This window comes from Phacochoerus africanus, chromosome 8 (assembly GCF_016906955.1).
Source record: "Phacochoerus africanus isolate WHEZ1 chromosome 8, ROS_Pafr_v1, whole genome shotgun sequence".
NCBI lineage: Eukaryota > Metazoa > Chordata > Mammalia > Artiodactyla > Suidae > Phacochoerus > Phacochoerus africanus.
Window position 1 is genome coordinate 77,384,768 of NC_062551.1, and position 16,279 is coordinate 77,401,046.

General features: G+C 57.0%; 1 protein-coding gene across 5 annotated transcripts in view; it reads right to left on the reverse strand.

Moving 5' to 3' along the window:
- Nucleotides 1-1,205: 1,205 nt before the first annotated feature.
- Nucleotides 1,206-16,279, reverse strand: part of CAPZB (capping actin protein of muscle Z-line subunit beta) — a 131,216-nt gene continuing 116,142 nt past the window's right edge. For 3 of the 5 annotated variants that reach the window (XM_047792202.1, XM_047792199.1, XM_047792201.1), the window contains exons 7-10: nt 6,111-6,176; nt 5,505-5,581; nt 4,422-4,532; nt 1,206-1,714 (exon numbers count right to left, since the gene is read on the reverse strand). In XM_047792202.1, the coding sequence (XP_047648158.1) occupies nt 4,430-4,532; nt 5,505-5,581; nt 6,111-6,176 (246 nt within the window). In that variant the 3' untranslated portion in view covers nt 1,206-1,714; nt 4,422-4,429. The remainder of the gene's footprint in view (nt 1,715-4,421; nt 4,533-5,504; nt 5,582-6,110; nt 6,177-16,279) is intronic. The other 2 variants (XM_047792203.1, XM_047792200.1) reach the window with 1 other exon arrangement.

A 16,279-nucleotide genomic window follows, 5' to 3' on the forward strand; every position in this document is an offset into this window, starting at 1 on the left:
AGGGAGGGGTGTGTGCGAAGGCCTGGAGGTGGAGTCAGGACCTCTCCCATAGTGGGGCTCGTGGGAGGTCAGGGCCAGCTGCCAGCGCTCACAGCAGGTGACTGGGTTTGACTGGGGAAGAGGAAGAGGGAATTGGGGTCTGGGGGCACCTGTGAGGTTCAGGTGGGCAGGGAGGGCGAGGGGGGACAGTTGCCCAGCCCTGTCCTGGGTATGCCCGCAGAGCCCTGCGTGTGACCCGGCTGCGCCTCATTTCGGCCGCATGACCCCGAGGCAGGTGCAGTCATCACGGCCACTTTACAGGCAAACAGGCCCTGAGGAGTTGAGCGACGTGCCCAAGGTCACCCAGCTAGGGATGGCAGCTGTCCTCTCCATGTCAGGCCCCCCAGTTACGGGGGCCGTCAGACACCCAGCCACCCCCCTGGGGTCCCCCTCCAGCCTCACTGTCCCCTTCCTTATCTTTTCCACCTGGTCTGAAAGGAACTGAGTGCTCAACAGTTGTGCCCCATCTGGGCACTCTCTCATCAGACCAAGCAGAGAAACTGGGGCCAAAGAGCCGGGACAGGCGCGTCAGGGACCCAGGTACCTCAAAGCAGAGGGGCTCAGTCACCGCGGTGTCAGCCGGGAGGGAGGACTGTGACCTCAGCCTGTCTCCTCACAGAGGGCTGTGTGGACGTGTGTGCAAGGAACCTCATTGCACCTGATGGTAACGCAAGTGGCCTCAGCTCTTCAGGACGGGTGGGGCTGGGGTCTGCGTGCAGTGGGGGGCTCCGAGCAGCACAAGGCCCCCACGCTTCTTCCGCCAGACCCTCCCAGCCAAGGCCACACGTGCTTGGAAAGTGAGGCCGGCGAGAAAGAACACGAGGCCAGTGCAAACTGCGTCCCAGTTTCTTTTTATTTATTTTTTTGTTTTTTTTTCTTTTTTTTTTTAAGTATGGAAGCTCAAGTATAAGATGTAGATTTTTTTTAAGCTTTACAAAAAAACAAAATAAAACAAAAACTCCTTTTGCATTCCATAAAAATGGACAGAAAAGCACCTGGCCAGAAGAGCAGGACGGTCCGCAGGTCCCGCCCCTGCCCCCCCACCTCGTGGTCTCCGCGGGACAGGGGCCAGGCTTGCGGGACGATGCTGAGGGCCACCTCTCCTTTCTCCCAAAGCCGTGCCCTGTCCCCCCCCAACCCCAAGCAACTCCCAAACACACGTGGAATCAGATTTCCAGTTTTGCTTCTATCTTTCACACACCACAGTTATTTCATAAAATTTTTTTGTTTTACATTTTTTACACCAATGTAACAAAAAGGTGGGAGGGAAGGGAGGCAGACAGTGTATTTTATGCCTATAAATGGGTGGTGGTGGGAGACAGGGGGGCGGGGCAAACGAAAACAAGGTCTCTATGGAAATATGGAGAGTTCTGATAGCAAAAAGTGGGGGGGGGGAGTAGGCCTCGGAGACAAGACGGGATTCACTGGGTTTATTCTCAGGGAGAGATGGCGCTGTGCGGTGGTGATGCGAGTTGTCACTGACCTGTCGGGGAGGGGAGGTTCGAGGGAGGGAGCAGAAAACAAGTTTCTAAGAAAGGAATCTAAGGAGCGCACGGCGGGCGTGTCCTGTTAGTGGGAAGCAGAGGCTTAACACTGCTGCTTTCTCTTCAAAGCCTCCACCAGGTCGTTCTTAAGAGCTTCTTGTTTTGATTTGTCTGCAAAAGTCTGCACGGACCTGCCCGGGAGGAAAAGAACTGGCATGAGCAGGCGGAACACGACCAGTGTGGGCCTGGGATCTTCTCCAGGAGCGGGAGCACAGGCCTTGAGAGGGGCCAGAGCCCAGAGCCCAGGCCTGCCCCTCAGCACCTCGCCGGGGCCCTGCAGGGAGGCCACAGCCTCGCCTCTGCACCAGGCTGGGGTGACCCGGACTCGGCAGAGGCCCCAGGAGCAGCCTGAACCAGAGATGGCTTCTGGGCTTCCAAGCATGACGCAGCCAAGACCCTCTGTGCTTCAGAGCACTGTGGCCGCAAGGACCCTACCCCGGAGCAGGGCGGATCGCTGCTCACCCCGCGGGTGTCCGAGAACCAGCAGCTCGGGCACCTGAGCCCACCATGCTCACGGCCAGGGCAAGACCTGCAGGGCAGGCACTTCCCAGCTTCTGCTGGGGCACCGTCAGCTGTTCACCTGGCCAGGAAAATCCCTCAGCTTGAATTTTAAGAAGCAGGACAGGACTGAGGTAAGTGGCCCTGGCTCGCTGCTGCCAAATCCTGGATTTGTGGGTAAGTGTTCACGTGCGAGCACTTACACGTGGGTTTGGCAAAGCGAACACAACTAAGCTCTACAGAGGTTGTACAATTCACAGAGTGCTTGACACGCACATTCTCACAAGCGTCCTGGAAAGGTCTGGGCATTATTCCCAATGTACAGATGAAGAAACTGAGGCTCAGAGACATGCCCCAGCAAGGACCAGAATGATCACTTTGTCAAATGTACCCAATGTGTGGGTGAACCAGGAATACTAACTATTTACAAACTTTCTACCAGTTCCAAGTCAGTGGAAGGAGAGAGTGGGAGGCTGCCTTGCAGGGATGCTGTGGAGCCAGCGGACTCAAGTTGACAGCACTGGCCGTGAGAGAGCACGGGAAGGCGGGACCAAAAACAAATCCCCCAGCGCTGAACACGTGGGAAGTACAATGACGAAGGGCCCGGTGGGAACAAGAGCGTCCCACGTGGGATTCTGGCTCCTGAATCCTAGAAGAATCCCGGGTAGTGCCTTCAGAATGGTAGAGGGTGGCAAACACAAGATTTTGTGCAACTAAAAAATTGGTTGATGCTGCTGAAATACACATTTCTGAGTATTTGCGCTGCTCTGGTGGTCAAAGTAGGGCTCAGACACCAGCCCTAGCGGCCCTCAGGCTCCAAACCTCAGCACGCCTGCCACAGGCTTCTGGGAAGTTCCCTGTGGGAGGTTAACACGCCCTATGGGAGGATACAGTGGGCGAGCCGGAGGCTCTCCTGGCTCCAGGGCCACGGCGGGGGCGGGGCAGGGGGGGGGTTGGCTCTTCTGGGAAGAAGCACGTCAGGTCTGGGCTGTTCCTTGACCCCACCCCTGCCCCTCCCCCCAAGGAGACATTTCCAGAGTTAGAATCAGGTGAGAGACAAGAGGTTAGGCTTGGAACAGCTGGAGGTATAAGGAGCAGAGCACTCGCATGGGGGACCGAGCTCAGGAAGGCCACGGCAAAAGCAACCCGGAACCAATGCCCGGAGGACGCGCTGACCTGCGAGGGAAGGAGCACCTGTCCTAGACAGTGGGTGCCAGGCTGCCCACTACTGGGGGGTGGGGGGGTGTCTATGCTGAAAAGTCTCCAGTGGGCAGTCACTGGACTGGCCAAGGCAAGGGATCCAGAAGATTCCAGACCCACCCTAAAAGCTGAGGAGCTGGAGAGAAAACTATGCTATAGCGAATGCCTTAAAAGGGGGTTTCTTCCTGCTATGATGGGAAGGGGATGTCCCAGCATGAGCGCCCCAGGCTGAAGCTGGCACACACACAGACCTACACATGCAGAGCAGCAGCTCTCCTTGGCCACACAAGGGCCCCCAGCCCCACCCACCCCAGAAACCCCACAGAGCCTCTTCTGGGTCGCAGCCTCCTTGTCCAGCCCTGGGCCTGAGAGGGAGCCCCTAACCCCAGGCTCTGCAGCCCCGCCTGGCTGGGTTCCCAAACGCCTTGTATTAAGACCAGTTCCCTCCTCTCCAGGGAGGCTGACTGCCTTCCTGCGTCTGTATCTGTCACAAGCTCAAGCCATGGTTCTAGGCCATAGTCAACAAGCAAGAGGACTTTCCTTTCTGTCAGCGTAAGGCATCTCGGAGGACAGCTGCAGCTCTCTAGGGGCGGAGGGTTACACTGGTCCTGGCGGCTCTGGGAGCACCCAGTCTGGGGGTGACCAGGCCCAACTGGGGGATGACAGCCCTACTGTGCTCTGTCCTCAGACTTGGGGCAATAGGCCCCCTTTAAGTTGGCTAGCCCCGGTCAATCTCCCAGTGACAAGGGGCCTAATTGGCTTCTGGGATCCTGGACGGAAAAGCTGGCAAGGCACTGGGTGCACACGCCGCAGATTCAGAGGTCGCCTGAAGCCACGGGCTGAGTGAAAGCAGGGTGCAGACCCCCGCTCTGCGCCAATCACAGCAGCACAGGCAGGCGGCTTGTGCTGGAGGCCAAGGCAACCCCCAGGCTGGTGTCTTGAGGAGCTAAAGCCCAGACGGCCTGTCCACACCCCCAGAGTGCAAAGCACACACACCACACACGTGATTCGGGTCTGTGTTACGGGGGCCAAGTCTACACGTTAACGGGGTTAGTGGTGTTTAAAGGTTCCAGCGGGGTCTCGGCGGGTTGGTGAGTCCTGTTTAGTGGGGCGGGCGCTCAGGCCTCTCAGGCAGGGTACCTGGCGGCTTAGTTATCAGGCTGGATGTGGATCTGGCGCTGTGTCAGCACTTGGGAAAGCTCCCTCTGCAGCTGCTGAAACTTGGGGTTGTCAGGGATAACGTCAACAGATCTACAGAGAGCGTGCAGAGATGAGCGCGGCAGGAAGGGCGCTCGGACCCAGGGGCACAGGGCGGGGTGGCAGCTCAGGGGAAGTAGGGGGGACAGAGGGGGCATCCGCTGTGCAGTGTGGAGGCCATGGCCGTGGAGCTCTTGCCGGCATTGGTCAGGATTTTCAGGGTCTCAGACCTCCACCCGCCAAGCTCCCTGCGGCCCTCTCTGACTCTCTGGCCATCACCAGAGGACCTGCAGGCTGGCTGGGTGTGTCTGCCGTGGCTGGTGCAGGGACCCCAGGCCAGGAAGCTCAGGGCTCCATGGCCAGGGGAAGGCAAAGCTGCGGGACTCTGGAGTGGAGCAGAGCTGCAGCCAGGCTCCTCTCACCGCCTCCCTTCAGCAGCCCTGCTCCTGGGCGGGCAGAGGGCCATGGACAGGAGTGACCGGTTGAAGGTCACAGAGCTCAGGGTGACAGAGCCTGCAGGAGATCCCAGCTCCCTGACTCCAAAGCTGGTGCTCACTCTGCATGGCAGGCCGCGTTGGGGCTGCCTCCAAGGAGGCTCTGGCCTCCTGCCCTGCCCACCATGACCCTGAGGACCCAGCCAGCCCCCCGAGGGCACAAGATGTGAGGGGAGGGGTGGCCAACAGAGCCCTGAGCTCCAGCCAACCGGTGGCCACAGCAACACTCTCTGTGCCCCTTAGGGTCTGAGTGAAGGGGTCCTCAGGCCGCAGAGCCCAAGGGGCTGGGCAGCTTCTTCAGGTGGGACCCACAGGCCTGGGGACCGAGGAGGTGACTCCCAGGGTGAGGACCCCAGTGCTGGTAAGGGGGATGTGCCCCGGTGCGGCACCGACACCTCCTCAAGAGGCGCTGCTCGATCTTCTAAATCTGCATTGACAGCCCTGTTCTAGAAATGAGGAAACTGAGGCCCAAGGCCAGAGAGCTGGTAAGCGCATCTTTTTTGTTCCAAAACCTGTGCTTCTGGTACATTACCTCAGCCCGTTGACGATGTCCTTCGTCTTTCCAAAGTAGATCTCATTCAGCGTACTTCTGATTTTATTTTCCATGTCCTGGAAAGGGAGCTCAGTCAGATGGGTGGGACCCGCGCCCTCCTTCCCCCCACCTGCATCCCTGCAGTCCCTGCTGTGACCACAGGGTGGGGACGCACGCCTGCGCCAGAGCCAGCGAGGGAGGCTGGCGGCCGAGACCTCGCTTCTAACTCTGGGCACCTTCCTTTCCTTGGACCCAGGTCCTGGCGTTCCTGGGAGCTGGTCTAACCCACATCACCACCCCGAGCCCTGCCGACACCATGAACAAGTCAGTGAAGCTGGAGGGAGCCTCTTCCTCCAGGCGCTGTGGGGAAGGGGAAGCCGAGGCGCCTCCAGAGCCCTGGTGCCCCCAGGACCACCTGCCTTCTTTCCGAGCTCAGGCCTCCCTGTGCGCCCAGTGGACCCAGGGAGACAGGACCTAAGGCTTCTGGAGCATGCGTTTGGGGGGCACTGGAGAATGTGCCTTCGGAGCTGAGCCCCACAAACAGGCTCCAGGAGCGAAACGCCACACGCAGGGGAGGCGAACCGCGGCTGCAGGGGGCCCACTCACCTCTACCAGGCGCCCGATGTTGGCTATGTGCGGGGAGCAGTCGCTCACGGTCTCATCCTTCTCCATCTGCAAGACACAGAAACACCCCTCCGAGTCAGAGAGCCGGTGAGGGGGGCGGCCTCTGCCGACAGCACGGAGCCCTCACTTCCCACTGGCTGTTGGGGGCAAGGCTGCTTTGCCAGTGGGGGACCCAACACGAAATGACTTTCAAGTTTCAAGTCATAAACAGTCCAACTAGCAGAAGTCCCGAGTCCCCACTTCTGAGCAGACTCCTGCTCGGCCCCCGGTGGAGCCGAGGGGACCTTGAATCAGAAAATCTTTTTTTTTTTTTTTTGTCTTTTTGCTATTTCTTGGGCCGCTCCTGCGGCATATGGAGGTTCCCAGGCTAGGGGTCCAATCGGAGCTGTAGCCACCTGCCTACGCCAGAGCCACAGCAACGCGGGATCCGAGCCGCATCTGCGACCTACACCACAGCTCACGGCAACGCCGGATCGTTAACCCACTGAGCAAGGGCAGGGACCGAACCCGCAACCTCATGGTTCCTAGTCGGATTCGTTAACCACTGCGCCACGACGGGAACTCCCTGAATCAGAAAATCTTAATCCAGATCCCTAGTTATGACAGGGGCAGGCGCGGCCTTAGAGGAGGTAGGACCCAGCGAGTCAGGTAGTCAGTTCTGGCCCAGTGATCCATCCTCTGAGTACCGAGAGGAAAGGGGGCAGGGAGGGAAGCAAAGCCGGACAGGAGCGCGGAGGCACGTCGCAGAGCTCGCCACTTTTCCCGTGTCCAAGGCCTGTTCCCTCACTAGAGGGTCCATTCCTTAAGAGCACATGCGCCTGAACTACACCACACAGGTGCCCAGCAGAGTGCTGAGTGCACGAATGCTGCTACCGAATTGAGTGGAACCATGGCTGCTGTCACCACTGTAACCGAAATAAAGAAGCTGAAATTAGGTAATCAAGAAGCAGGATGGGAGTTCCCGTCGTGGCGCAGTGGAAATGAATCCAACTAGGAACCATGAGGTTGCGGGTTCAATCCCTGGCCTCGCTCAGTGGGTTAAAGGTCCGGTGTTGCCATGAGCTGTAGTGTAAGTTGCAGACGCGGCTCGGATCCCACGTTGCTGTGGCTCTGGCGTAGGCCGGTGGCTACAGCTCCGATTCGACCCCTAGCCTGGGAATCTCCATATACCACAGGAGTGGCCCTAGAAAAGGCAAAAAGACAAAAAAAAAAAAAAAAAGAGCAGGATGAATGGAGCTCCCTGGTGGCTCAGTGAGTTAAGGATCTGGCATTGTCATTTCTGTGGCACAGGTTCGATCCATGGCCCAGAAACAACTTCTTGGGGCATATGCAAGTTCCCAGGCTAGGGGGTTGAATCGGAGCTACAGCTGCCAGTCTACACCACAGCCACTGAAAAGCAGGATCCAAGCCACATCTTCAACCTACACCACAGTTCACAACAACGCCCTATCCGTAACCCACTGAGTGAGGCCAGGGATTGACGCTGCATCCTCGTGAATCCTAGTCCTTTTGTTTCTGCTGCGCCACAATGGGAGCTCCTCCCAGGCCCCGAAACTTCAGCATGTCACAACCAAGAAAAAGAAAAAGGAACAGTATGAAAAGAACTGGGTCAGGAAAGCTAGAGCTCAAGTGAATTCCAACCAGTGAAGACGGCAGAGCCAAGGTGGGAGGAGAACTCGCTTCAGAACCTGAAGAGCAGAACAGATGCTTGGGGTGCATGGGGTGTGATCAGAGGCTAAAGGCCTGCTGCTCCTCGCTCATTTTTAACTTCTCTCATCCATCAGGGAGAATGATTTTCAGGCCGGGAAGGGTACAAGAGACCCAATTAAGAGGGAGAAAAGCCGCCAGCAGACGGCAGGAGAGAACCGAGTCACTTTAAATGATTAAACGTCCAGGGTCAGACAAACCCGATTCTGTGACAGACATCCTTGCAAAATCACAGCACACTTAGAGATGCCAGGACACTGGAGCGGGGCAGAGGCTGGCCCTGCCTTCCTGACGGAAGGAAGATTAGAGTTGGAAGTTAAACACCAGTTTGACACTGATCCAGGTGACGGTTTTTGGATGGGACAGTTAAAAATCATCTGTTAGCACATTTTCAAATCTGTTATCTCTAAGGGCTAGCACAGGCTCCCCACAAACTCGTTCCACGACGACAATCAATTTCCTCTTGGGAAGGGGATGCTGGGCTGAGGAACAGAGGGTCCCTCTAATGAGATCACACCACTGTGGCAGCTTTCCACCCAAGGTCCTGTGGCCATGGCAGAGGAGCAGGGCTGGACAATGGTCAGTTCCCAGGGGGGCCTCCTGCAGGGATTCTCTGCCTGGCCCTGGGTCCACCTGCTGGCCCAGGACTTAAAAGGAAGACCCAGCTGAAAGGGTTCATGGGATCCTGTTGACAGCATCCCAAGGGTCGAGATGATTGGCAGGGTCACTTATCAGACCCAGAAATAATCCATGTCCCTGCGGGGGGCGGGGGGACGGAGCTGTCTGCAATAGGCGCCTGCTCATAGGGTGATGAGCTCCGGGCCCCTGGAGGTGTCTGAGAAGTGGGGTTGTCAAGATGCTACAAGAGGGGTCCGGAGTAGAGTGACAGTCTGGAACCTATGGCCTCGCAAAGCCTTTCCAAAGTCAGGAGACTCGGTCTGAGAACGAAGGTTCCTGGTTCCAGCAAGACTGTTTTGTTAGGTCTGGCCTGATGGGTCCGACGGGAGAGCGGGAGAGACGCCAGAACCATCAGCGGCTCTGCCCGCAGCACTGGGTTCTCTGGGCATAATCAGGGGGTGGGGTAGGGGTTCCTCAAACCTCAAATTCCGGGGGTCCCCACAGAATAGGAGAGGGGAGAGTGCCCACAAACTTTAAAGTAAAAGCCACTCCCCACCATTTTGGGGTGATAAGCACCCATCCTGGGCAGAGCTGTGCGCCCTGAGCTAATCCTGCTGCTTCAATGAGTGGAGCAGGTGCCTGTTAAAGGGCTTGGGAGAGCACCCGAGGGGAAGGATGCCCGGAGGGAAGGATGTTCGGCCCACCTGTCCTTGAAGGCACTTCTGGCACCAACGTGCTGGCACTGAGTGTTCTCCCTTCTCGTGTGGAAGAGGTTTCCACACAGCTCAGAGCTGCTCTTTTGGGCATGGAGGGGCCGGGGGGGTCTGGTCCGAAGGACCCAGGTCTTTCCACACATCAGTCTCCCCCCACCTCCCACCCCCTGGCGCCCCAGCTCCACGCAGGCAGCAGATTCCTGGTGACTCTCGGGAAGCAGCGAGGCTTTGAGCTCAATGAGGACCCCATTTTAAATGAGCACCAACCACCCCGAGTGAGGCCAGGATGGGTGACAAAGGGCTCAGGGCCATCAGGGGTAATAAGTAGTCACGACAGATACCCAACCCCTGGGGTATCATCTCTGCTTCAGAATCCAGAGCCCTTGTCCAACAAAGGGAGAGGCTGGAACTGCTGGATGAGCCGAGCAAAAGAGCTCCGGGCAGCGGGGCCGGGGGTGGGTGAGAAGGCTCGGCCTCCCCTAGGGCAGGGACGAAGGAGATGGGCTGCGTCGGGGGCAGAAGCCTGGCCCGCAGACACGTCTCCACAGCCCCCTTGCCCGCACCCCGGCCAACTCCCCGCACACCTGGTCAGGGTCAGCTCGCTGGCAATGCTGACGCGCCATAAACAGAACTATTTCTGCAATGCAGATATGATTCCACCCAAACAGAAGCGGCTGCCAGAGAAACACATTTTTATGTGCTGTGGTTGCACAGATTTACCACAAGGTGATTCCAACAGAGCCAGTCGGCTCGTCCCCATCGAGCACCTCTGCTCCCCTCCGTGGCCTGGAGTTGCAGAGAACATGGGCGAATGTTTAGAAAGCAGGAAATTTTCCTCAAACGGGAAGCACGGTATCTCCCAGGGCCGTGTGGCATTTTCCAGTGAGCATATCCCGGGGTGGGGGGGGGGGGGTGGCGCGCAGCCTGCGGGAAGCCAGCCCCCGCTCACGGCTCCAACTCTGAAGCCCGAGAGGCAAGGGCCTTGGCCTGCCTGGGCCTCCACTTCCTTGCCTCTGCCCCGCACTGAACGAGCAAGACGCGTGCCACGCCCAGGACGGCGCCCCGCTCAGCGGCAGCTCCACTGCCAGGACTCTCCCGGCCCCACTCCCGGGCAGAGGCCAGCAACACCCTCCCGGTCACGAGCTGTGTCCCGGCAAGAGCTGGGCTGGAGGCCAGGACACAACACGCTGTCAAGCCAGAAGACAGTGGTCAGAGAGCCTCTCAAAGAAGGCTTGGGTTGCCCAGTTTAGGGAAATTCTAATGAAGCCGGACACTGTACATATTCTACGAGATGGAAAAGCCTCTGCCTGCACAATACGTGCTAGCAGCAGCAACGGCTATTATTTAAATTAGCCGTTATTAAATTATTATTGAGTATAAAGCATGCGTCAAAATGGGTTTTTATTTCTGCTCTAACACAATCTCCTCCAAATGGGCATTATTAGCTCTAAGGTGAAGACGCTCAATTTCAGAGAAGGGAAGCAGTTTGTCCAGGTCACATGGCTGGAAAGTGACTGGGTTAGGAGCTGAACCAAGACCTGGATGGTTCCAAAACCTGTTTTCTTCTGTGAGACTTCATTTGCTCAACTTCATCCACGTTCTTTCCAGAAAATCAAGGACAAACCACCCTCCAGGGCTCAGAAATTCCGAGCAGTTTCATCCCCATCTGGCCCGCCCTCCTCCCTTCAATCCTCCCTCGGATCTCTGCCCGGTTCCTCTCCTGCCCAACCTTCCCAGCGGGGGGACAGTCACCGGCAGGCAGCCTCATGCCAGCTTTCCTCTCGACCAGGCGGGGTCACTTCACCCCAGGTCGCCCGACGTAAACCAAACACCCCTAGAAGCCAGGCACTGAAGCCTCTGCACCCTGAAGCCAGGTAGCCTCGGGGAACAAAGGAGCAGCTGCAAAAAGCCCTTCCGGAATCACCCCAAGTTTGCCCCAGATCCCCTGTTCCCCTCATGTGGAGGGAAGGCCACGGGCCTCTTCCCCCGTTAAATACAGCCCTGCCTCACTGCCAGCGCAAGTCAGAGGATTTCCCTGCCTTGACAGGCGAGCAGGTGCCTCTGTGAGAGTTGCGCTGCTTGCAGACACATCACGGACACCCGGTGCTGAGCAGGGAGAGAGCTCGGCTTGCGAACGACTGGTCTGACTCCCCCCACAACACATTCCACCTTGTTTCCAAATATTTGGAATCTGAAAAAAAATATCAAATGAACATCTGCAGGGCCCGGCCCCAGATTGGAAACCTTGGATCTCTTTTCTGAGACTGGTGATCTTGCCTCTTTCCCACATTGTCAGCTGTCCCCCAGAAGTGACCTCTCACGGCAGCTTCCTGTTCAGCATGTTGGTACTTGGCCTTCTCGCCGGGGCCCAGGTGGCGGCTCCCCACCACCCCCAGGGAGGGCACGATGGAGCGTCCAAGAAGACCAGCCCCCACCTCGCCTTCCACAGCCCCGCAGCTGCAGGGATCTGCCACAATACCTCATCCGCCTCCTCTTCCAGGGACGTTCCTAACACACATCTTCTGGGGGGTGGGGAACCAAAGGCTGAGTGGAGACGGGGTGAGGGCGCCTGGGTCTGAGCCCACTGGGTCTCCACAGCTAGTATCATGGCCACAGTAAATTTACCAAAAGCAGAAAGAAAGTCACTGAGGGTGAGGGCGGCTCTTGGCCTCACTTGCTTGCACTCGAGTTGGTTGTAGACAGCCAACTATCTACACCTGGAAAGAAGGGGCTGAGACTGGGAAACCTGGGAACAGGACCCCTGGGGGAAGTGCCACCAAGCCCAAGCCACGGCCCTTCTCACGGGAAACAGGAAAGTAGGGGAGCCCTGGGGGCTGTGCCAGCGAACGGAGACCCAGGCTAGCCCTGCCGAGGTCGGGGAGGCAGAGCGGCTGCGCAGCAGCCTCCAGGAGCTGGACAGATGCTCGTGACAGCTGGCCAGGATGCCCGGCACTGTGGGCCTGGTGAGATGGCTCCTTCCCTGACACACGTGGGCGGGTGTCGAGTGAGAGCGAGCGTGGAACTCTCCAGAGGAAGAGCCCAGGCCCGGTCTCTAATGGAGGAACTCGAGTGAGGAGGAATCCTCTGAGCCCAGCACTCATACCCTGGAGGTCACCCCAAGACATCTCCAACCCATCCCCCCTGCTCCTCCTGCCTTATTTCCCGCCTCAGGCTGGCACCAGCTCCTTCACTGCCCACCTGGCCACAGCCCTCCCAGGGTCACCAGCCAGGCCCTGGTCCCCCCTCTCCTGGATGATGCTAACAGCCTCCACCTGCCAACCCGTCCTCCCTGCCAGCTGGCAGAGCCATATCTTGAAGACGCAGATCTGATCAGACCAGGTCAGTCGACAACCTAAAACCTTAAGACCCTTCTCACTACCCGGGGCCGGGGGCGGGGTGTGTGTGTGTGTGTGTGTGTGTGTGTGTGTGTGTGCATCTCCATGGTCAACTTGGTTCCTGTGAAAGGCACCCAAAGGGTGGCGCTGCTGAGCACGCTCCAGGGAGGCCTGGCCCCACTCTCGGTGCTTGTCTCTGGGACCACGGTAGCTGCCCCCGCCGGCTGCTGGAGGAGCTGTCCATGGCCGGCCTCTGGGCACCCACCGGGTCGTGTCGTGCTATGCTCAATGCACTTCTGTACAAAGGTTTACTGAGCATCTACTGAACGCCAGGGACAGGGGACGGAAAAAGACTCCAAAATGCAGTGTGACAGAATGTGGCTTTTTTTTCTAAGCAGACAAATCTGGGTTCAAATCCTGGCTCTGCCTGCTACTGAGATAAGTCACTGCGGGCAAATTACTAGACAGCTTGAACCTCCGTTTCCTCACTTGCTAAATGGGGGCGCTAGCTCTGCGCTGTTCACGAGCCCCTCCCAGGAGACAGCACATTCACTCTCCATCACTGATGGGCTCGACTTTCCTGGAACCTCTTCGCCTCCCACCCAAGATGGTAACCAGGGTTATCTTCCCAAGGCTCATCTGGGACAAATGGCTAAATCTGTAACCCTCATTTCCCCTGTGTGCGCAGAAGCCACGCATCATTAACTTAGATTTGTCACCCGCACTGCTTCCCTGCCCCTCCTCTCACAGTTACTTACATTGGAAACTAGCCCTGGCTTTAATGCGCCTCAGATGAGTTATGTGACTGGCCGTTAGGATGATGACAGAAGCATGAATTTCCTCATTAAAGCCCCAGAGCACAAGGCAATCCAAACAGGCCTGCAGCCCGGCCCAGCGCACCGAGGACAGCCGCTCATCAGGGCTGCGTTTGGCTTGGCAGCAGGCACTGCTCACGGCAAGCCGGAACCAGACCCTGGCCATGGGCTGACAGCTCTGATTTAAACTATTAGGAAGGCTGAGGATTAAATATTTGTCCAGGTCACTGTAAACCGGGTGGAATTATAAACAGTTCAGAGCGGTAAGTGATGCAGGAAACAGTCTCCGGATACGGATTTAGGATTTTCCACCACTCCCCAGGTGGCAGGGTGGGGGAGGCAGGCTGTGGGAGAGCCAGCTGCCTGGGGCTCCACTGCCCCTCCCTGGTCAAGGCTTCCTGGAAGACAAGGCCCATTTCCATGCACAAGGATGGGCTCTGCCCAGGGACCGCTGGCCTTGGTGCCAGGATGGTGAGGGGACAGCCCTGCCCAGGGGCCAGAGAAGAAACTCCCAAGGTGCCTTGCGGCCCCAGGGCCCTGTGACAGAAGTAGTATAGGTCCTGCACGGAGAGACTGAGGCTCCACACGCAGCCCAGGCATCTGCCTTGCGTGACTGCTCAGGTGCACGGGGATGCTTTTGTGACTGGAATGTACCTAAGAGTGCCTCAATTTATCCTTTCTGCCACTTTTTTGTTTTCTTTTAAAAAATATTTTAAAATATTTTATGCCACACATTTAAAAAGTCAATGGTTATTAAAAACGTAATCATCATCTGACTAAAAAAAACCCACTTTGATGTTAAAAGGGATCCTCATAAAGGCAGGCCCTCCCCGCAGGAGGATGGGAGTGGTGGTCTCTGAGGAGCAAGGCCCTCCTGAGGCTGTTCTCAAGGATGCTGACTGCTGCCAGGATCCACTTCTCTGAGGCCGAGGGTTTCTGGTCTGTGCTTCCTCTTCCTGTCACACAAAGGGCACCACACCCTGCACTGCGCAGGGCGAAGGCCTTTCCTTAGGATGCGGCTGTTAAGAGTCCTAAACATGGACCCTAAAATAAGGGCCTTAGACCTGCCTAGAAGCTCAAAGTAGGCAGGTGTGAGGCAGAGGTTAAGACAAGTCCGCTTCAGAGGAGGCAGCACCTTCCAGTCCAAGCACCCAGTTCACCTCAGACACTCCTGGAAGAGACACCCCGGAGATGAGCTGCTCAAGACACCTACGCCTAAGAGCAAGAGACGGGCACACAGCAGCTGTGACACTGTGACTTCTACGAAATATGTATTTAGTCATTCAGATGACCGGACTGTATTCCTCACAGACATCTGGTCTTCATCCATGGTTCCTGGCTCACAGCTCTCAAACCTTTGGAATTTCCTGAGCGGGGAGAGCAATGGGAGCATCTTTTGTTCTCTTTGGTCTCTTGTCCTCAGTTCCTAAAATCAATTGCTTCGGGGCCAAAAGAAAAACAGGTGCCTTGTCACGCATAACAAGCCTCTTTTCACCACAACTGGGTTTATGTTACTGAGGCGACTTCTGGAAGGCACCTAAAGATGGGGGCTGGTTGCCAGGGGAACCAACCATGAATAGAGGGGTGGAACCTGTAGTCCACCAGGGGAAGGCAGGGGCTGGAGACTGAATCAATCACCGATGGCCAATGAGTTAATCTGTCATGCCCCTGTAATGAAGTCCCAAGGATGGGTTTATAAAGGTGTCCTTTAATATCCTTTGTCATAAACTTGCAATCTAATGAATAAATGGGTTTCCCGAGTTCTGTGAGCTGCTCTAGCAAATAAATTGAACCCAAGGATGGGCTTGTGGGAACCTGGTGTTTGTAGCCAGTAGGTCAAAAGCACAGGTGACCACCTGAATTTGCCATTAGCGCCTGAAGATGCATTCAGGGAACGGGGGCAGAAGGTCTCGTGGGACTAAGTCCTTAACCTGTGGGACCTGAGGCCACCTCTGGGTAGGGCGTCAGACTGGCAGGTGAACTGTAGGACACCCTGCTGATGTCTGCTTCGTGGTGGCATGGGGAACCACCCCACAAGAAGGAATTGGGTGCAGAACCCCAAAGAGTAGCACTCGTCAAATTTTACTGTGCACACAAATTATCTGGAGAGCTTAGTGAAAGGCAGACCCTGATTTGGCGGGTCTGGGTAGGGCCAAGCTCCCTGCATTTCTGACAAGCTCCTGGGTGGTGCTGATGCTGGAAGGTGCCCTCCAGCAGAGGACAGGCTGCAGAGGAGAGGCCCTCAGAGTGCCCACCTTCCTGGTCAGGACGTTCATGACCAGAGATGGGAACCAGGACAAAGCAGTGCTTCTCACTGCTTCAAAGGAGCCCAAGGTGCAGAGACGCACTGAGCCCTGAGGGTGAGAAAGAGCCAGGGCCGACCCTGCAGTCACCTGGTCCTACTACGGCAGGGAGCCGGCAGGCGGTGTTCAACCACAGGGAGCTCAAACGTGTCTATCTAGAAATGTGAAGCTCTATTTCATGGTGGCTCGAGCTGAACAAGCTCAGCTAAAGACAAGTGCCCTAGAAGGATGGTTATCAGACCCATCCCTCCCCCCGCGGAAGTCTTTGGTAGCCATGCTGGAGGGCTCTGAATTTGGCCTTGAACTACTATGGAGACATCAAGTCATCTGAGTTAACGTGCATGGAACAAAGCCGGAAGGAAGACCTAACACCTGGACGACTGAAAGCGAGATGTGACTGTCCGTCCCGGGCAGAACGGACAAAGACCAAAACGGGAGGGCCCAGGTAAAAACCTCCTTTTAAGAAAGGTCAGTGGCACAAGAACAGAATGGGAAATCCCTGGCCTCGCAGTGATGCGTGGGAAAAGAGGTGGGGGTACCCGCCCCTCCCTTGATGGTGATTTTACTCCAGGGAATCAACACCCCTGTTCCATCTACTCCACGGCGGGTAGTCACCTGACTCCGGCCTCAGGAAAGGACTCTGAGATGGACGGTAACCCG